At 36.5% G+C, this 18,284-nt stretch overlaps 1 protein-coding gene across 1 annotated transcript; it reads right to left on the bottom strand.

The window, feature by feature from the left end:
• Positions 1–2,867: 2,867 nt before the first annotated feature.
• Positions 2,868–14,078, bottom strand: LOC137955546 (vacuolar cation/proton exchanger 3-like). Its single transcript, XM_068802540.1, has 12 exons — positions 13,816–14,078; positions 12,694–12,966; positions 11,641–11,708; positions 11,516–11,544; positions 11,198–11,409; positions 8,966–9,178; positions 8,436–8,573; positions 7,759–7,875; positions 7,626–7,679; positions 6,937–7,053; positions 4,524–4,617; positions 2,868–3,332 (listed from the first exon to the last, which is right to left on the bottom strand). Exons 2-12 carry the CDS (start codon positions 12,964–12,966, stop codon positions 3,322–3,324), a joined length of 1,326 nt encoding a protein of 441 aa, XP_068658641.1. The 5' UTR covers positions 13,816–14,078; the 3' UTR covers positions 2,868–3,321.
• Positions 14,079–18,284: the final 4,206 nt, after the last annotated feature.

An 18,284-nucleotide genomic window follows, 5' to 3' on the forward strand; every position in this document is an offset into this window, starting at 1 on the left:
CTACTCGTATCCACTGGATCTCACGCCCCCGGACTATCCTAACTCGTCGACCCTCAGTGTGGCCGGCCGGGTCGGCCCTTCTCGCAGTGCACCACCGTTTTGTGTGGTTCTCTGGTGGGACCTCTGCCCTCGAGGAATTCGCATTTTACAAACGGTTGGGACAGTGACCCGCGAAATACTCTGCAAATTTGATTAGTCTTTAATTATCCGTAATGAGATTTCTAGATAGAATCGTCATAAAATTAAGTGATTCAAGACCTGATTAAATCATTAAAAGAGGGTTAGTAATAATGGTATCATACTTATGGGTTTCTTCGTCAGTTCATGGCTTTGGTTTCTCCGAGTTGTTTAATGTGTGAAGAAAGATAGCCTGGTGAATGTCTCTTTTAATGTGCATATTGACCCACAACATCTGATGTGAAGAACAACCATTTTTTAAGTGAAGAACAAGGAAATCAGACTAATCATGATAATGTACAAATGGGCAAGACCACTTCTATGATATTGGTTTAATCTCCAAGAAAATATGGTGCATGTAAATGTTCAAACTTAGTTTGATTTGAATATTTTAAACTCGAGATCGAGCCCAAAAAATTTAATCGAGTTTGAGCTTAAACTCGAGTTGGGTTTGAGTTCCAACTTACGTTTAAAATTGTAAAAAAAAAATTGTAATAAACTTAGTACCATTGAACTGCAATCTATCTCAAAGAAGTCTAAGATTTTGCAATGAAGTATATTAATGTGTAATAACCAATTTAATAGACCTACAAAAAATAGCAAATATTTTCATCAATAGTGTTTATTACATTGGAAAACAAAAACACTAGATGTTGAGGAACCTAAAAGGGTTGAACTCGATCATCTTTGAGGTTAAGGTAAATAAGAACAACTATCAACTAACTAAAAAGGGAATTGACGAGAACAATTAGAGTAAAAGGGTATTTTCATAAAAAAAATCTATGCTAATGAATCGGCTCACAAGCTAACAAGATGAGCTTGAAAAATCTCGAGTTTGGCTTGTTCTAATTAAACAACCTTATTTCAAGTTTGAGCTCGAGCAAAGATCAAGTAAAAATTGAACCGAGTCATGTTTTCTTCGAGTCAAGCTCGTACGATTTGGGTTGATGCCACCATGACCTGCACTTCTTTTTAACATAAAGGAAAGAGAAAGAGAGAGGTTAGTCCTTGCATCTCTCTATGCACGGTGGAGCAGTATAGTGTGAAGGTAAACCTCTGTTATGGACTCCATATCATCTAGATTAACTAATCGACAAAGAGGGTAGATTAGGTAATTTGCACTTTTAATTCATTAGTGGGTTTTCTTGTAATTCGGTTGAAACTTATGACCTCTTGCTTGGACCTTTATTGGCGTCATTCCCTAATTCCCTTTATAGGGACGTATGATTAAGGAAAAAGGAAGCATTGATCATAGTTGTAAAATGAGATCAGGTTCTTTCTCTCACGAGGCTTGAGATCGGGTTATCTCTCTCACGAGGCTTAAGGTGCAAACTTCCTTCGAAAACTTGGTTATCTTCATGTCTTTCTATCCGGAACCAAGAAGAGATCGTCTGGTGGCTGATCCATGGAAATGGGGCATATCAACTTCTCCCTTCCCCTCACATGGTGGTGTGAAACTTATCACCAAGCAACGCTGCTCCCTCTTTGCATACAAAGAGGGCCTCTCCTGACCCTATCTGTTCAGAAGCTGGACTAAGGGAGTTAAGGAGGCTCACAGAAAATTAACCTGGATATGAGCCTCCTTGACTCCCTTAGTCCAGCTTCTGAAAGGGAGAAAGCCAACCTGACTTGGACAAACCGAGTCATCCCGACTCCATGGACAAAATCCAACGATTAGATATGTTACCAATTTGAGCTAAATTAATTTACAAATACAGCTAACGATTTCCTTTTGTAGATTTTGCAGCACCTGGCCGGTGCCTTATCCAAATCTGGAGGGTTATTATGAGATAAAATTTAATTTGTTTTCTATTTGAGCACTCCTTGGAGTTGGAACCTTAACAGTTGCGAAGATTACAATAAGAATTTCCGTGTCTGCTTACATACGTTTTCCATTGTCAGATCCTGTTCATTCTACTTGAGCAAACTTCATAGAAACCGCATTAATCTTTTCTTTGTCGAATCAATCGTGTCCTTTTGACTCGTTTGCAGACGAGGATAGAATCGACGAGGGTCCACGCATGAAAGGAAATTATTTGTACGGAATGAGAAATAACAAAACATATAACGTTTGATGATTGCAGGATTAGAATTTAGAATCACGAGTCTCTTTCATGGAAATTACGGAGCTGAAAATTGCTCTGAACGCGTCTCAAATTCCAACGCAAACAACCCGGTAACGCGCTTTTGCGTCTGAAAGCTCGTTTTCATCTTCTTGTCTGGAGCTCGTGGGTGGGAACTAGGAAGATGCAGCTTAAGGATGGGAGGATTATGATGCGACATGAATTCTTTCTTAACAACGGAGGGGATGGTGTTTCTGGAATCGAGTATACTTAACTACTACAGTTGCACTTTGAAATCATTTATTAAGTTCAGATTATTACTCGTCGACTCAAACAATGAAATCATTTGTTTTATTGAGCCTCTTTGAGCCAATCCTAATTATTCAAGCTTTGACTCATGAAGCTGTTATGTTTCTACCTATATGATTATACTTGTCTTTTGAAATTTGCCATGCAAATCTCTCTACTGTGATGATCAGTGGAGGATCCATACACCATAATTGAACAGTCAATAATTATTAATCATACTAATAGATATTACTTTCCCTGACTATGTAACAACTGATAAGCAATAGACATATTGAAATGGTGGATATAAGGAAAAGTGGATAAACAAAAAGAACAAGGAAGCCACAAATGATAACATATTGAAACAGTATTTCACTGTTTCAGTCAATTTTTACACCAGCCTTGTTGAGACAGCACTCGACTCAAATAAATAAAGCAATTAATAGAACAAAAATCAATATATTTTTTTTCTGTGGAAATCGCATGGAAAGTTAAGTCTTCCCTTCGCAGCCTAGAAATTGCACAAAGAAGAGAGAATGCACACTTTACATTTCCTCGTTTCTGGATTTGCTTCACGGAGGCTGTCTGGGATTGAGAACATTTTTCCTCCAAACCCAAAAAATTTCTGCCACCCGAACCAAGAGCAGTCGCCTCTAAATGACATGTGAAAGAAGAAAAACTCCTCTCAGCAGTTAAACATTCCATTGCTTGCCACTATTAGACGGACCCCCCCTTCAATATAGCAAGCTGAGACTGCTCATTGTTCCACTGCATTCTCAACCACTGTGGATTCTTAATCATCATCTGCAGAAAAATAAATTAGCTGTCTAATAGTAAAGGTCTGCTACAAATCTTTGGACGACAGAAATGATTAATTTATTTCTGAAGAAGGATTTTAACGTGTTCCTGTGCTCCAAAAAACATTACTGCCACAAGTGTGAAACTGACAATTTGGGTTTTGGGTAGAAACTTGTACTATCATCACTAATTCATGGCTTTTAAGTTAAAATTGTTCACAATTTGCAAGTGGGCTCCACCTCTGACCACACCCTGCCCAAGCCTTATTCTCCAATGTGTCCTTTCCTTACATAACACAACCAATCTCCTAACATTACCCTTTTAAGGTACCAATCACTAAATCAATAAAGGAAGTGGGGTCCCCACATGGAGCTAGCACTGCAAGAGTAGTCATATCGGTTTTCCAACCGTATCTAATGAAAATGAACAAGAAAAACTTCTTATACAATTGTTTGATTCACAACTAAGGAAAGTTGATTAATTCCTAGAGCTAATCTAGCCTCTAATATAGGAGAGATTTTAGCAAGACAATAAGTGAATGAATCTAAACATATTTCAACAATGAATCTGGACAGATTTCAACAAGACACCCTGAAATCCAATACATATTGGCTGGCATAATCGTGATACATATCAATGATATGCCAATCCCCACTGCACTCCCCTACAAATGTTTCAGGGGCCTACTATGGGTCCAGGTAAGGGTGTGAGGCCCCACGACAAAAATAACAGGTATCATCACTTCACAGAGCTGTCAAGGTTTGAGTGTGTGATGACCCACAGAGGAAATAACTGGAGGTTTCTTGGAGCTCATAAAGCCAATGTCTGGTATGGTACCCTATCCCATGAAACAAGGCACTAAAGGAAATAAAAAAGAAACAGTGGCTAATTTAAAATCTAGTCTGACATAACAAAGAACCCCAATTGTAGCCTCAATTTCATTTTGGAAGAAATAGGTGTGCTCGGGGGCACCTTGATGTACCAAAGACAGTAATGGCACTCTTTGGATCCTGTTACTTAGAGAGGATATTTGTTATCTGAGAGTTAAACAAATAAAGCTTAATATCATCTCTGTATGAAACTTCTGCTTAGTTCCTCTTACTTCCTTCAGATATACAGACATGTTTCTCACCTGCAGTAGTCATTTCTCAAATCTCAAACATTTCAAAACTTGAAGTATCATCAACAATGACTTACTTGATGTTGGATCAACATGGACAAAGAAACTAGCCGCTACAATGAGGTAGCAGAGAATGAGCATCAGGCCCTTGAAATAATTTGCAGTGCCTTCCTGTAAAACATTTCAAACTAGTTTGAGAACAGAAAATTAATTTGAAACTGTACTACAAGCATCAAAGTAAAATTATCTATTTCCTTAGCCACATAAACACATAAAAGAAAAAAAATCCACTTCAAATCTAAAATTCCAGTTGTTTAAAGGATAGTTTTCTTCAAACAGTACATTTGTATTGCTTTCCTTTAGCATAGTGTTTTTTTTTTATATAAAGTGTGTTTATGCTGCACTGTAAACAAGGATTGAATTTTCAGTAAGAAGATTCAATAAATAAAGTATGTTGAATTACAAAAATGATACTCTGTTTTCTCTTAGTCACAATTTTCAACTCTCCCCACTATGACTCTTTCGCTCTTCTTCCTCGCTCTCTTCTCATACATAAAACATAACTCTCTGTGCTCCAAAAATTCATCTCCACTTGTCTCATTTCAATACAAGAAGACCTGAACTGGCAACTACTTAAAGCTGAGTCTAGATCCATTCCAAAATGCCTAGGCAAAATTAGAAGACCATTTCCCAACTAATAACCATAGGAGTTCTCGAAGCTCTTGATGATTGATCCGGGGAGGTTTCAAGTGCTTGTAGTTTTGAGTCATTCTTTCATTTATATATTGTATGGCTCGTACTACTGTATGTACAGTTGCCAAGATTGGCCCGTACTACATTCATTCCTTATATGGCCTCAATGTCGCCTATCTATTTTGAATCCCGGGCCTGGACTTGGGAATGAACACTATCTACATTCTATTCTTTCACAAAGCCTTGAAACTAGAAAGTGGTTTCGGCTGTGGTTTTACAGTCCCTCAAAAGATCTGTAACTCAAAACATGAAGGCTGGACTCAAAAAGGTTTTTCCTGATTCAGATTCTGGTTCTGCTTGCTTCTTGTCTATCCATGGACTATTCCCACCAATATTATTATGCAAAGAATGGAAATTTGATGCAGCAAATGTCAGGCAGCGACTGTAAAGAATAGAAATTCCATGCCGCAAGTGTAAAGCGGTGACAATGTCTCAGCAACCATAGGAGGATTCAAGTAAAAGCAATTCAACTAAGGTAAAACCATTTGGTTGTCTCACACAACCAGCTAATATCTATAAAGACTAATGGTCAATTCAACTAAGGTATTTGGTTGACTCACACAACCAACTAATATCTATCAAGACTAATGGTCAATTCAACTAAGGTAACACCATTTGGTTGCCAACTAATATCTATCATAAAAAAAAAAATATATCAAGACTAATGGTCAGTGATGATTTTAGTAATGTTTGGTTCACTGTTCAACCCAATAGAGCACGCAAAAGTGCAACTATAAGGTGCAAAACCTCATTTGCTGTAAAGAGACTCATACAGCTACTTTGCAAAAAAAACCTGTGCACTGCCTGATTTTAAAGGGTACCTTAGTCAATATGCAAGCCCTAAGGATCTCTATTATGGGTCCTAAAGGACACATTAAGGGAGCAGTGGCATTTTCAATAACTCTGGAAACGGTCTGGTTTCCTGCTTATGCTTCTCAGATCACCACCATGTTTGACACAGTAGTTAGCCCTCAAACACTGGCAAAAAAGGCACACTAGTAAGGTCGTACTTAGATTCAAGTCGAACAAGAGCTACAACTTTTCATAGACAGGCTTCAGTGGTAAAACAATTTTTTTAATTTTTTTTATTTTTGGGTGGGGTGGAGGGTGCACAGGAGCCATATAACAGAAGCTATTGCATTATTGAACACTCTCTGCCTCTTCACGGAAAAGCTGTTATGCGAGTGCGTGCGCCCTTTTACAGCTAGTGCTGCAGTTTGACTTTCAGGTTTAAGGTACAAGTTAACAATTGGTATAGTAACAAGAAATTTAAAAGTTAAATAGCACCAAATATCATAACAGCTCAAATCTGTTATTAAACTATTCAGGTGATGGCAATTGGACAAGAGCAAAAGGACACACTTCCTGAAAAAGGGAAGGATGATGTAGCTCTTTTTGAAGAGAATTGGGGAGTGTCTATGTGTGAGTGTTGTTGTTGTTGTTTTTTTTTTTTTTTTTTTCTTTTCTTTTTTAAATGTTGATTTACACATGCACACTAAACCCCTTAACCCGTGAGGGTTTAAATGTTGGTTATACATGTACACTGAACCCCTTAAGCCAGTGAGACTTTAAACCAAGACCTTATACTAAAAATACTGCCACCCCCATACCAGAATTTGAATCAATTCATCAAATACATTGATGGAAGATCCAGGATGCAAGATTCCCATAATGTCAGTGTTTTCTGTTGTGTGGCAATTGTGTGTTCAACAGGTAATTTGAAGTTTGGGAGCAAACCTGTAGCATGAATGCAACCACCAGGACAGTTATAAAGAGTGTCGCAGTCTCAAACAGCTGAAAGTTCAAATCCATCCGTAGCCCCAAAATCCAACCAACAACCACACAGAATGGAATCTGCAAGTATCACAAGCAGTGCAAAATGATACACTTTCAGTGTGTAAGCCTTCACAAGAAAGCAAATGAGCATTTTGGATGTCAAAAATTGTAAATATTTACTATTTTATCCCTTCACAGTAACTCATTATATATATTTACACCAATAGGCTGAGCTTGGGCTCAATGGTCACATCATGCTTGGTCATAATAAGGAGTTCTTGGGTTTACGCCTCGACATTGAACAATGCAAAAAATCTAAAAAGAAAAAAACTTACCATTTATACAGTGCGTATGATTAATAGGAATTATTTTTTTGCTACAAGAAAATTCATTAACATATTAACGGCTGCTTCCTGGTTTTATTACTACAGATAGAACTGAAGTATCACCAGTATACTATCCATGTCTCTCATTACAAGAATATCATGAAACTTGATCATGGTCAATAAACATTTACCTATTGCCAATAGCTACAACCTGATGGTAGAATTCCTTGAACTAAAAATTAAGGGAGCTGAACTGTAGTTGGATAAGAGCTCAAAGATACAAGATAAAGATTACCAAATGGAGAAGAGAGTAAAGAACATTACCACAAACATTGATATTTGAGTAGATGATCCAATTGCAACACCCAAAGTGATATCCTGCAAGAGAATCAATGATAAATTCTAAACTTTATTCATGAAACAAAAAATACCCACAGACAAAGTACATAGCACTTACAAGTTTGTTCTTTGTAGCAAACAGAATAGCACTCGCATGCTCTGCAGCATTCCCAACAATAGGAAGCAAAATGACACTTATGAAAGCCACTGGCATGTTCCAAGACTCAGATGCTCCCTGGAAAACATACCACAGCCAATTGAATTTTCCAGTCCCTAAATTACATAATCCATTGTAGATTTATATAAAATAAAAAAATAATAAAAGAAGAAGAAAAGAACTGCTGCTACTCAACAAATACCCATTAAAGTCCTTGATTCTAGGGTATAAGAGTAGAGACATATAAAATAAATAAATCGATAAATATTTACATATGAGAAGGAGAGAGAGAGTTTGTAAACATTTGAGATTCCAATAATTGATGTCTTTGGAGTCTGAAATGGGCATTGGACCTCGATGATTGCAATGAAACTATTTACAAAGTATCAAGTTGTTAAAGTTGAGTCGATGTTCGTCCCAAAATGACAGGCCAAAGCTAAGAGACTCTTCTCAAGCAATACAAAAAATCTTTTCTAATCTTGAATCTATGTGGGAGTAATCGAACAGTCCCCTCACTTGTTGGCCCTCTATATGGCTCCTACACGTAGACAATTTTGGGTGGTGACCTACCCACATTAAAATTTGACCATAAAGTATATGTCAAGAAGAAAAGGAACAGGTAGGTTTAAAAAGCTCACCTCTATTGCATCAACAAGGAACCCAGAAAGAACAGAAATCCATAATGTCAATCCAGCAAGCCAACCAATAGCCTCCCACTGAGTTATTTCAGGGACCTCTTCTTCATCAGAGTCGTCTTCACTATTCTCTGGTACCTCCTACAATAGATATTGATGTACTCATCACACAAAACTCAAAGGAATGATTCAACAATTAAAATGGTAGTCATATAGTACAAACAAAAACAATTAAATCAGACATAATTTTTACTCCTAGGATCAAGTTTGACACGTAAGTCCCTCAAAAGCAGGTCAAAGGAAGTAAAACAGAATTAATTTGGAATCCAGGAGAAGCTTGTTCTTTTGAATGGTTAAAAGAATTTCAAACCATGAGCTATCAATCATAGATCAAATCCCGATAGACATTCTGGAGACTACAATGCCACATACCTATGCTTCTTGATATACTAATATATAAGTCATTCAATTTGTAATATCATGAATCACAAGTTATCAGCAATACAAAGCATTAAAATAGAGCAGATACTGACCTCATCAATAGGTCTATACTGAGTTTGTTGACTCTTCAGTTGGAAATACAAGTAACAAGCATAAGCAAGGAGCATAATGCAGCTGCTAAACCTTGAAAGAGCCAACTCCGATTTCCCAAAGTGAACCTCCGAATGAGTAAAATGAAGCACAGCAGGAAACATGATCCCCATGACAGCCATCAACAGTAGCCCAGAATTGACAACTGCAGAAGCCTGTTTTTGAAGGTAGCGAGCTATAATAATAGTTTTCACTTCATTTCATTTCATGCGAAATGAAAAAATTGTTCCACAAAGATGCAAAATTTTGTTTCACATAGACATTTATTAATAGATTCATAGAGAAAAAAGTATCATCTCGTATTTTTCATAATCATCAGCAAAACTTTTCTACAACCCTGTTAGAGTGTGGAACATGAACCCCCATCCTCCATCCATGACATTTTCCACCTCCCTTTGTTTCTCTATGGGACCTGACATACTTTAATGATAATGAGTTCAGATTCATGTTCTAATTTTTACAAAAAAAATTCAATGCTGTCAATCTGGAGCTCAATTACCATCCTTTACAGGTATTATGTCAGGAAGTCATCAACGTTATATGTTTTCTACAGTGAAGGGCATTATAGTACAACGCATGAAAGCGTGCATCTTACATTTTGTTCTTAATGGCAAATTTGTAGTTTGCTATTATAAAAGTGGAAGAGAGGTTGACAAACCTACTCATTTTGTCATCTCTCTTCTCTCCAGTATATCTTTTGTCTCAGTATTTTACTTTCAGTAATTTATTTTAGCTCTATTACCTTGCACACAAAACAAGTCCAAGTCCCATTTTGCTTCTGTTTGTGCCTCGTCTGCTCCCGTCTATTAGTCAGTCCATCATATTGAGATCTAGACATGGAAAGAGGTGATAATGCATAAAACACCCTGAATCAGCTGTCAGTGTTAAAGACAGAGGACTTAACAGTGGGACTAGACGATCTTACACAGAGAAGTCGGGACATGCCTCTTAACGTTACCAACCCATGTTGGGATGGAAGCAGCCAAATTTTCGTAAGGAAATTATTTATTTGACAATGAAGCCGAGTGCATTATTCAGCAATTGGCATGGTCAATTGACTGAAGGAAAAATCCTTGTCTCTTTTAGAGCTTGTATACGTTATTCTAATAGTATTTGAAGGGCACTTGGGTGAAGATTGGTACATTAATTGTAAGCCATTTCTGTAATGAGGTATTATGATGTAGCACATGCCAAGCACAGAGGATAATGTCTAGATTTTGCATATTTATAGAGCAAATTTAGTTACTGGGAAAAAGAGTAAATATCAGACTATAGTAGCATGATCCAGTTTTGAAGCAAAGTGTCAAGCTATAGCTCATGCTGCATGTGAATGTGAAAGAAGTCTATGAATGCAGAGTTTGAGTTCTCAGGTTACGTGATTGTCATGGACAATTATCACAGCAAGTAATCCAATGCTTAATGAACATATGAAGCACATCAAAGTACGTTACTGGTATAAAAAAAAAAAGAAGAAGTCCTCTGAAGTTGCTCTGAGAAATGCAGTTATGAGTGGAAAGATAAGTACTCCACACGTTGTTCAGGAAATGAGTTAATGAATAGTTTAAAACCCATGTTCACAAGCTGTTTATCTTAGGTCTTTTCATTTTTTTTATTTTTTTTATGTTTTATTTTTTGAATGTTGATTACACATGCCAACTACATCCAATACCTCTAGTGAGACTTGAATCCAATACCTAACACTAGTAACCCTCTCATGGAGCCATTGAACCAAAACCCAATAAACAGTTTATCTCAATTTGTTTTGTAATTTCTCTTGTTTTTTAATACATCTTTATATAAAAAAAAAAGTTTATCTCAATTTGTAGCAAGTTGGGTGTCCAGGATATTTGACTTCGATGTTTCCATGTAGTGAAGGGCATGATGGCCTATCACTCAAAAGCACATATTTAATTTTACAGTCAAGTGTCCGTATGATTTATGGTAGCATAAGTGGTTGATAAAATAAGAAGAGAGATCAACCATATTTATTTTTCTTCCTCTTCTCTCTTCTTTCCTAACTCCTATTTTGCTGTTTCACCCTCATTCTTTCATCATATTTTTTTTATATATAAAATAAGTCAAAGCTAACCAGTAAAACTTGCCATTCATCTTTCAGGACAATTTTTTTAAGAACATAAATTGTAAAGGAACTTGAACACAAGAGCAGGGCTTACCTTATTGAAGACCTGATCCTTATTAAATGGATCCTTCTTATGGTGACAAAGCCCACCAATGAAAAAAGAGCATCCAAGCACCAACAACATATTTGATAAGATAGAACCAAGTAGTGACTGTTGGACAACACGAATCATCCCATGTTTCAAGGCATAAAGAGAAATAATCATCTCTGTGGCATTTCCAAATGTAGCATTCAATAAACCCCCAACTGCAGGACACCAAAAAAAAAAAAAAAAATCATATATATATTTGAAACAAGAGAATACTAAAGACAGGAATTAAACGTTGTGAGCAGAGGACCTATGTCTTATTACCTGTAGGCCCGGTGTAAAAAGCAAGCTGCCTATATCACAACAGCCGAATAGTAAGTCACAACATTCTTTGATAAAGACACCAATAAAATGATGTGATTTACTTCAATCTACAAGCCAAGACTTACTCTGTTGCATAACCCAAACGCTCTGCTAAAGGTGTGATTCCAACCAAGCTAAAGAAGAAAACCCATCCCTGCAATATAAATCAGTTGCAACAAGACAAGAGCTAATCAGTTTGACTTTCAAACTTTCTGCTACCTCACCAACATTTAAATCAGAATGCTGCCAGATTATAAATCAAATCCGTTTAGGAAGGACCAGGTGAGTGATCAGACTTCTGATTGAAAAACAGTTAAAAGTATCACACTTTAGCTAGTACAATATTTATTTAAAAAGACACAGAAAGCTCCTAATGATGAGATGAAAGACAGCATACAACCAAAATGCTTAGAAGCTCTTTCTTGTGTTATAAAACATTATTTTTTTCTTAGAAGCTCTGTAAGTGAATAATACTACATTATCACATAAAATGCAATTGATTCAACAAGCTCAAGCCAGTTCAGTCTCAAGAACCTTTCCTTAGTTGGTTGATAAGGTTCCAGCCAATGACTCCACGGTTCTTGAACAAAGTCTTGAAGCTTCAAACACCCAGAAGCTTTAAAACTGACACGGATCTACTCTCACTAAATAAGCTAAACGAGCTACTGTGTGCATTTATCAATGGCCAAAATATCAGCATTACAGCTGTTTATTTGATTTTTTACTAACTGTACTCTCAATTTTCACAAATGCTCATTATTCATTGTGCTTTCTGTATGACAGAGTTCAGCATATTCAACGCAAAAGAGAATAGAAAAGATTTGTATGTTGGGACATATATCGGCTGAATGCATGATAATTAAGGGGTCAAATTTGTTGCATGTTCAACTATTCTACCAAACTCATGACACAAAAACCTAGCTAAAGTTCCATGCCGTACTTTGGTGAGCAGAGAAATTTCTGCTACTACAAATGTCTTTGTTTCGTGCAACTGACATAGATTGATTACAAACTATAGGTTGACTCACCATCAGCTAATGATAAATGAAACCACGATGTATGTTTCATTGCTTTTCTACTGGTTTTCACAACTTTAAGAGGAGAATATCAACTGAAATAGATAAGCAACAGTGGCTTACACTCTTCTTTGTAAGATAGTGGAGAATTATGGCAGCAGGACCAAAAGGTAATAATGCGTTGATCTTTGCTCCTAATACGACAATCTGAAAATTCTGGATCAACCTATTCTGTGTCCGCTTAGGTGGCATCATCATGTCAGACACATGTGATAATGGCCCCAAATCAGAAGGATGAATCTTTTTAGCAAGAGGTGATGAACTATTTGGGGTCCCATGGTCCACCTTCTCGTCGAAAGGTACCATCTGTAGCTCTGTCTTTTTAGACTGGTGCATCTGCAGTTCTTCAAGAAAAAAATACATTAGTCATCTAGACAAAGTTTTTCCAGCTCACAATCATCAACTTCCTATAGCCGAAGAGAACCAGTATAAGAACAAACTGCAAACTCAAATACATTCTGCTATATCATGAATGCACTAAGTTGAAAAAAGAGAAAGAATACCGCAAGTTTATTCCCCACACCCCCGAGTTAAAGAGCTAATTTCACTCCAGAAGGAACGTTCATCACTACAGAGGAGCAAATAGAAAATGCAAAAATTATAAAACTGTGCCTATTAAAACGTTATAATTTATTTCAGATTCCCGCATTCAAGCTGCCCAAGAGTACGATCAATGATCAAATGTTTGCCATCAAATACTTGGTGCTATTACCCCTTCGCTAATCCGAAGGTAAACTAAACCACAGAAATGCCAGAAGCACGAAGAATAGAAACATTTTAAACGACATACACCATAACAACAGCAAATCCGAAACACAAAGTCCATCTTCTGATCATCAGTAAAACGATCACTTGCAAACTCAATCATACAAAATACACCGATCGACCAAACCGAAACGGAAAATATCACTCTACTTAAACGTGGAACACGACATACATAAATTCAAGCAATATATTGTTCGATTAATACACAGATCTCCAAAGCAACCAACGAATTTAAAAACGCCAAAAGAAACAGATTCCGCTCACTAAAAAGATGAAGTTACAAGACATGCAGACGCCCTAATCTCAAAAAAGAACGAAACCAATTCCCCTATTACGCACGAAAAAATTACACGAGACAGTATAATCGACCGTTGGAAGAGCGGGAGAGAGAGAGAGAGAGAGAGAGAGAGCGAGACTAACCGCTGAAGCAGATCGGCTTAAAAGCTAGGAGCAGCAGGCGTGAAGGTAAGAGCACGAGAAATCCAAAACGAAAAAAAGCGTAACGCCGGCAGGCGTGACGTTAACTCGACGACGACGGCGAGCGTCAGCCGTCGAAGACAGAAAGAGAGGGTACGGACGGCGAAAAGGCGAACACGATGATTTTTCTTTTTCTTTCCCAAAACTTGTCAAAGGGTCACAGAGATGAAAAGTAGTCCGTGGTAATGCTGAGTTGACGCAGAGATCACCAACGAAGCTTCCTGGAAGCGCCCACCGATTGAATATTGCGTTCATTTCGCCATATTTAAATCCGCCCGTGAATCGGTGGAGCACGTACCCCGAGAAGCTTGTGAGACGCTCTTCTTACTTTCACTTCAAAAAAAAAGCTGTTTGTGCATAATATAGAAAACCATAAGAAATAGATTTTTTTCGTTCTACCCAATTTTTTAAACAGTAAACAAATATTTTTTATTGCTATTATAAAGACGAAAATCATATTAAATAAGCAATAAAGAGCTCTAACTTGCTACTTCTTACCTATATATCTAATATTTTATTATTCATAAAGATAATTTATTTTATTTCAACTGTAAACACTAGCATTATTTATTAAAATTTTATAAATAAATAAATAAATAAAGCAGCGCTTCTTTGTCCCTTGAAACTTCTCACGGGAATCTTACCGTAAAAAATGCCTTTCATAAGACATTATCTGTTCTCCGTAGATCTAGCGCATGATCGTTCAGCGCAGATTCTAACGCTTCGTTCCCGGTCTATTCGGTGCTGTTATTTTGTTTCACTGACCCGAGTCGGCCGGTCGGTGGCGGAGATATCACTGCACCGTCCACGGCGCACGGAGAACCACGAAGTCGGCGCCTCCGGTCCGGCTTCTCCCGGTCGACTCCCGGATCTTTTCCCGTTCCGCTGGCCTGGATATAGTATGTAAGATTACTGACATTGTACTATATCTTATTATAGAGGTGATCGTATAATAATCCATAGATTACACTGAACTTTATTAACAATGCTTTGAATGATGGGTTTCCCAAGGAGTTTGTATTCACTCAAAAGGGCATCTCCCTAGCTTCCAGATCTCCCAGTGGGATTTGAATTTCATCGACAGGTTTCAACGTCTTGGATTGCGTTGTGTTGATGCCTTCAAACTGGCAGTGAGTCATCAAACAACTCTGGGAATTCATTTGGGTGGTTTGAGTTATTGAGCTAGCCACAACTTGCTTACAATCGCCTAAAACGGAAACATGAATGCTTACTTCCAACCATAGTGCCCAAATTTTACATGTATCTCGTCTATTCAAAAGATGGAGAAGTCACATGCCTCTGCTACACCATATCAGAATTTCTTTTTAAGTCCTTTGTTTTTTCCATAAAAAGAGGGAGGTTAAATTGCATATCTTATCTACATCTAAAGGATAATGGGTCATCACTGAAAAGCAGCAATTGCTAACTCTTAAAGATATAATGAATTTATCCCTGATCCACTTCCTTAATGATGCATTACATAAGTATTTAAGTAAACTACAAAAAACATTATCGTAACTGTAGTTGTTTTAATCTTTCTTCCTGTGTTAGCTAACAACTTATGCTTAAACCACATTATTCTCTCTGGAACTGGTTATCACAGACCTAATTAATCAGGGAAACACCTACCTCCTAATGGAGACATCAACAACCTGAGCCGGTTGAAACAGTGTTAGCTGGATTGAATCTGCATTTCACGACTGGGGAATTAAGAAGCACAGTGTTCCCTTTCCTAACCCCCTGCCTTGTCTCGCTTAAGCAGCCCTCCTCTTCTCTGGCTTCCTTTGCCACTTCTGTAATCTTCATGCACTTACTTTAACGTATCCTTTTACAATAAAAAAACTGATGCCCACGTTCACCACATTACTAAAATTGGAGTCCTTGTCCCAGTTTTCCAACCAGACCATGTTCATTCCCTCTTCTTTAAACCTAGTCAAACTTTCTTACTACTCTTTGAGGCTCCTATATAACTGTAGTTCTGCTTACCACATCGCCGTAAGGGTCTAGCACTTCGGTGTGAGGTCTCTGAACATCAATGGCTGAGAGCAAAGCAAAGTGTGCCAAAGCCCACTCCAAGAGAATGGGCAATGGCTTCTCCAGGAGGTGTGCTGCCCTGGTGGAGGAGCAGCGGGCTCGTATTTATATCCTCCGGCGTTGCGCCACCATGCTTCTGTGCTGGTATATTCATGGAGATGATTAGCCGCGGGGGGCCGGCGACTGCCTCTCTTTTTCTTCTTCTTTTTTCGGTTTTTCTATTCTGGGTGCATGATGCAACTTCCATGGGTGCTGGCCTGTTTCTTCCTCTGGTTATACAGACTTCGTGATATTGCCATTGATCTTCAACTCCCTCCCTACCTCCTTTTTTCACGCAGTCAGCTGAAGGGCTAACTGGGTTTACGGACATGGGAGGAGTTTGTGGCTTCACTCTAGGGTTTCTATCGGACTGGTTGTGATCAAACAACAAGGGTGTAGCAATGGAGGTGTAATTTGCAGGAGGGAAGGGAGAATTACTGTAAAATCTTTTTTTTCCTTTTTGGTATTTTTGACATGGGATGGCATTCCTCATGTTATTATACACAAAAGGTGTAATGCTGTGATTTTAGGTCATAAAATGGATCATCTCTAACTTAGAAGTATAAAGTTCAGTTCCTTCAGTCTCCTTCCCTCTCTTTCTGAACTTAATTTGTATGTGGCACTATGTATCTGTTATGATAAGTAAGTTGTGAAATGCAGATATGAGACAATAATTCATGTTATTAGGAAGATCAAAGCAGGTTAATTGTGCAGCGCTGCTGAAGTACATGTTCATCACTTGCTTCAATTGTATAACATGCTTTTCTTTCGATCATAGGGTCTAGTTTCATACCGTTTGTACTCATAAGCTATTTGTATGCCTATAGGGTCTATTTGGATCCCCTAGAAAATAAAATAAAGGGAATTTTACCAAAATACTAATTAAAAATAACTTATTTATAATAATAACGAAGACCACAAAATATTTACAAAACTACCGAACTTTGACCGGTCCACTGTATATGTGGACAGTCAAAGGTGACACGTAAGCTTTGACTGCTTACGTGTCCCTCCATCATCAGAGTGGTGCTGTAGATGAACACATAGGCTGCCACGTCATTATTATTGACACATCATCTGCCACATCATTACATGATAAAAATTTGAATAAATTTTTAAAAAATTAAAAAATCAAATACACTTTTTATTACCTTATATCTAAAATAAAAAATTATTTTAAAAAATTAATAAAAAATTAAAAAATTAACTCTTACTTATTTAACACCATTTAATAATAATTAAAATATTTATTAATTAAAAAAATTATCGTTACACTTTTTATTTCTTCATATTTTAAAAAATAAAATAAAATAAGTAAATTAATTAGATTTAAAATATTTATAAATTTAAAAAATATAAAAACATTATTTTAGAGTTTAAAAATACAATTTATTTGTATATTTTTATCACCTTATTTACGAAATAATAATATTTACAAATTTTAAATATTTATAAATAGAAAAAATCTAACTCTTACCCATTTATTATAAATTTAAAATATTTATAAATTTAAAAAATCTTACTCTTAAGTCTTTCCCATATATTATCGATTTAAAATATTTAAAAATTTAAAAAAATATACAAAAAACTATTTTAGAGTTTAAAAATATAATTTATTTGTATATTTTTATCACCTTATTTACAAAATAATAATATTTAGAAATTTAAAATATTTATAAATAAAAATAATCTAACTCTTACCCATTTACTATGGATTTAAAATATTTATAAATAATTTTTTTAAGTCTTACCCATATATTATCTATTTATAATATTTATAAATAGAAACAAATTTACTATTAAGCCTGACCCATATATTATCCATTTAAAATATTTATAAATTAAAAAATATATACAAAAGAGTTGTTTTAGTGTTTAAAAATATATTTTATTTGTATACTTTTTATTACCTTATTTACAAAATAATACATTATTAAAAAAATATTATTTATTTAAAAATCTTACAAAATTTTACAATAATTTTAATTTGGCAAAATTTTCATTAACATAAAATCAGAAATTAAACAGTAAATCACAAAAAAATCAATACAGTAATTAAACACCTAAATTCAAATCAATATTATAATTAAATACAATAACTCGATTCAATTAACAAAAATCCTAAAAAATCACCCCCCTAATTTTCAAGGGAAGGGGCGGCGAGAGGACGAACAAAGGGATCAGAGAGGAAGAACGTTGACGGCGAGAGGATGAACAGAGGAGATATAAAAGGCTGAGACGAAGAGAGAGTGCTTGAGAGGGGGCGTCGAGGGCGAGGCCGAGCGGCGGCAGGGGCGAGGCCGAGACAGAGGCAGGGGCGAGGCCGAGGAAGAGCAGCG

Source organism: Aristolochia californica, unplaced genomic scaffold, assembly GCF_029961685.1.
Source record: "Aristolochia californica isolate CCGP_79_NKW_82.1479 unplaced genomic scaffold, dmAriCali1.0.hap1 SCAF_2, whole genome shotgun sequence".
Taxonomy (NCBI): Eukaryota; Viridiplantae; Streptophyta; class Magnoliopsida; order Piperales; family Aristolochiaceae; genus Aristolochia; species Aristolochia californica.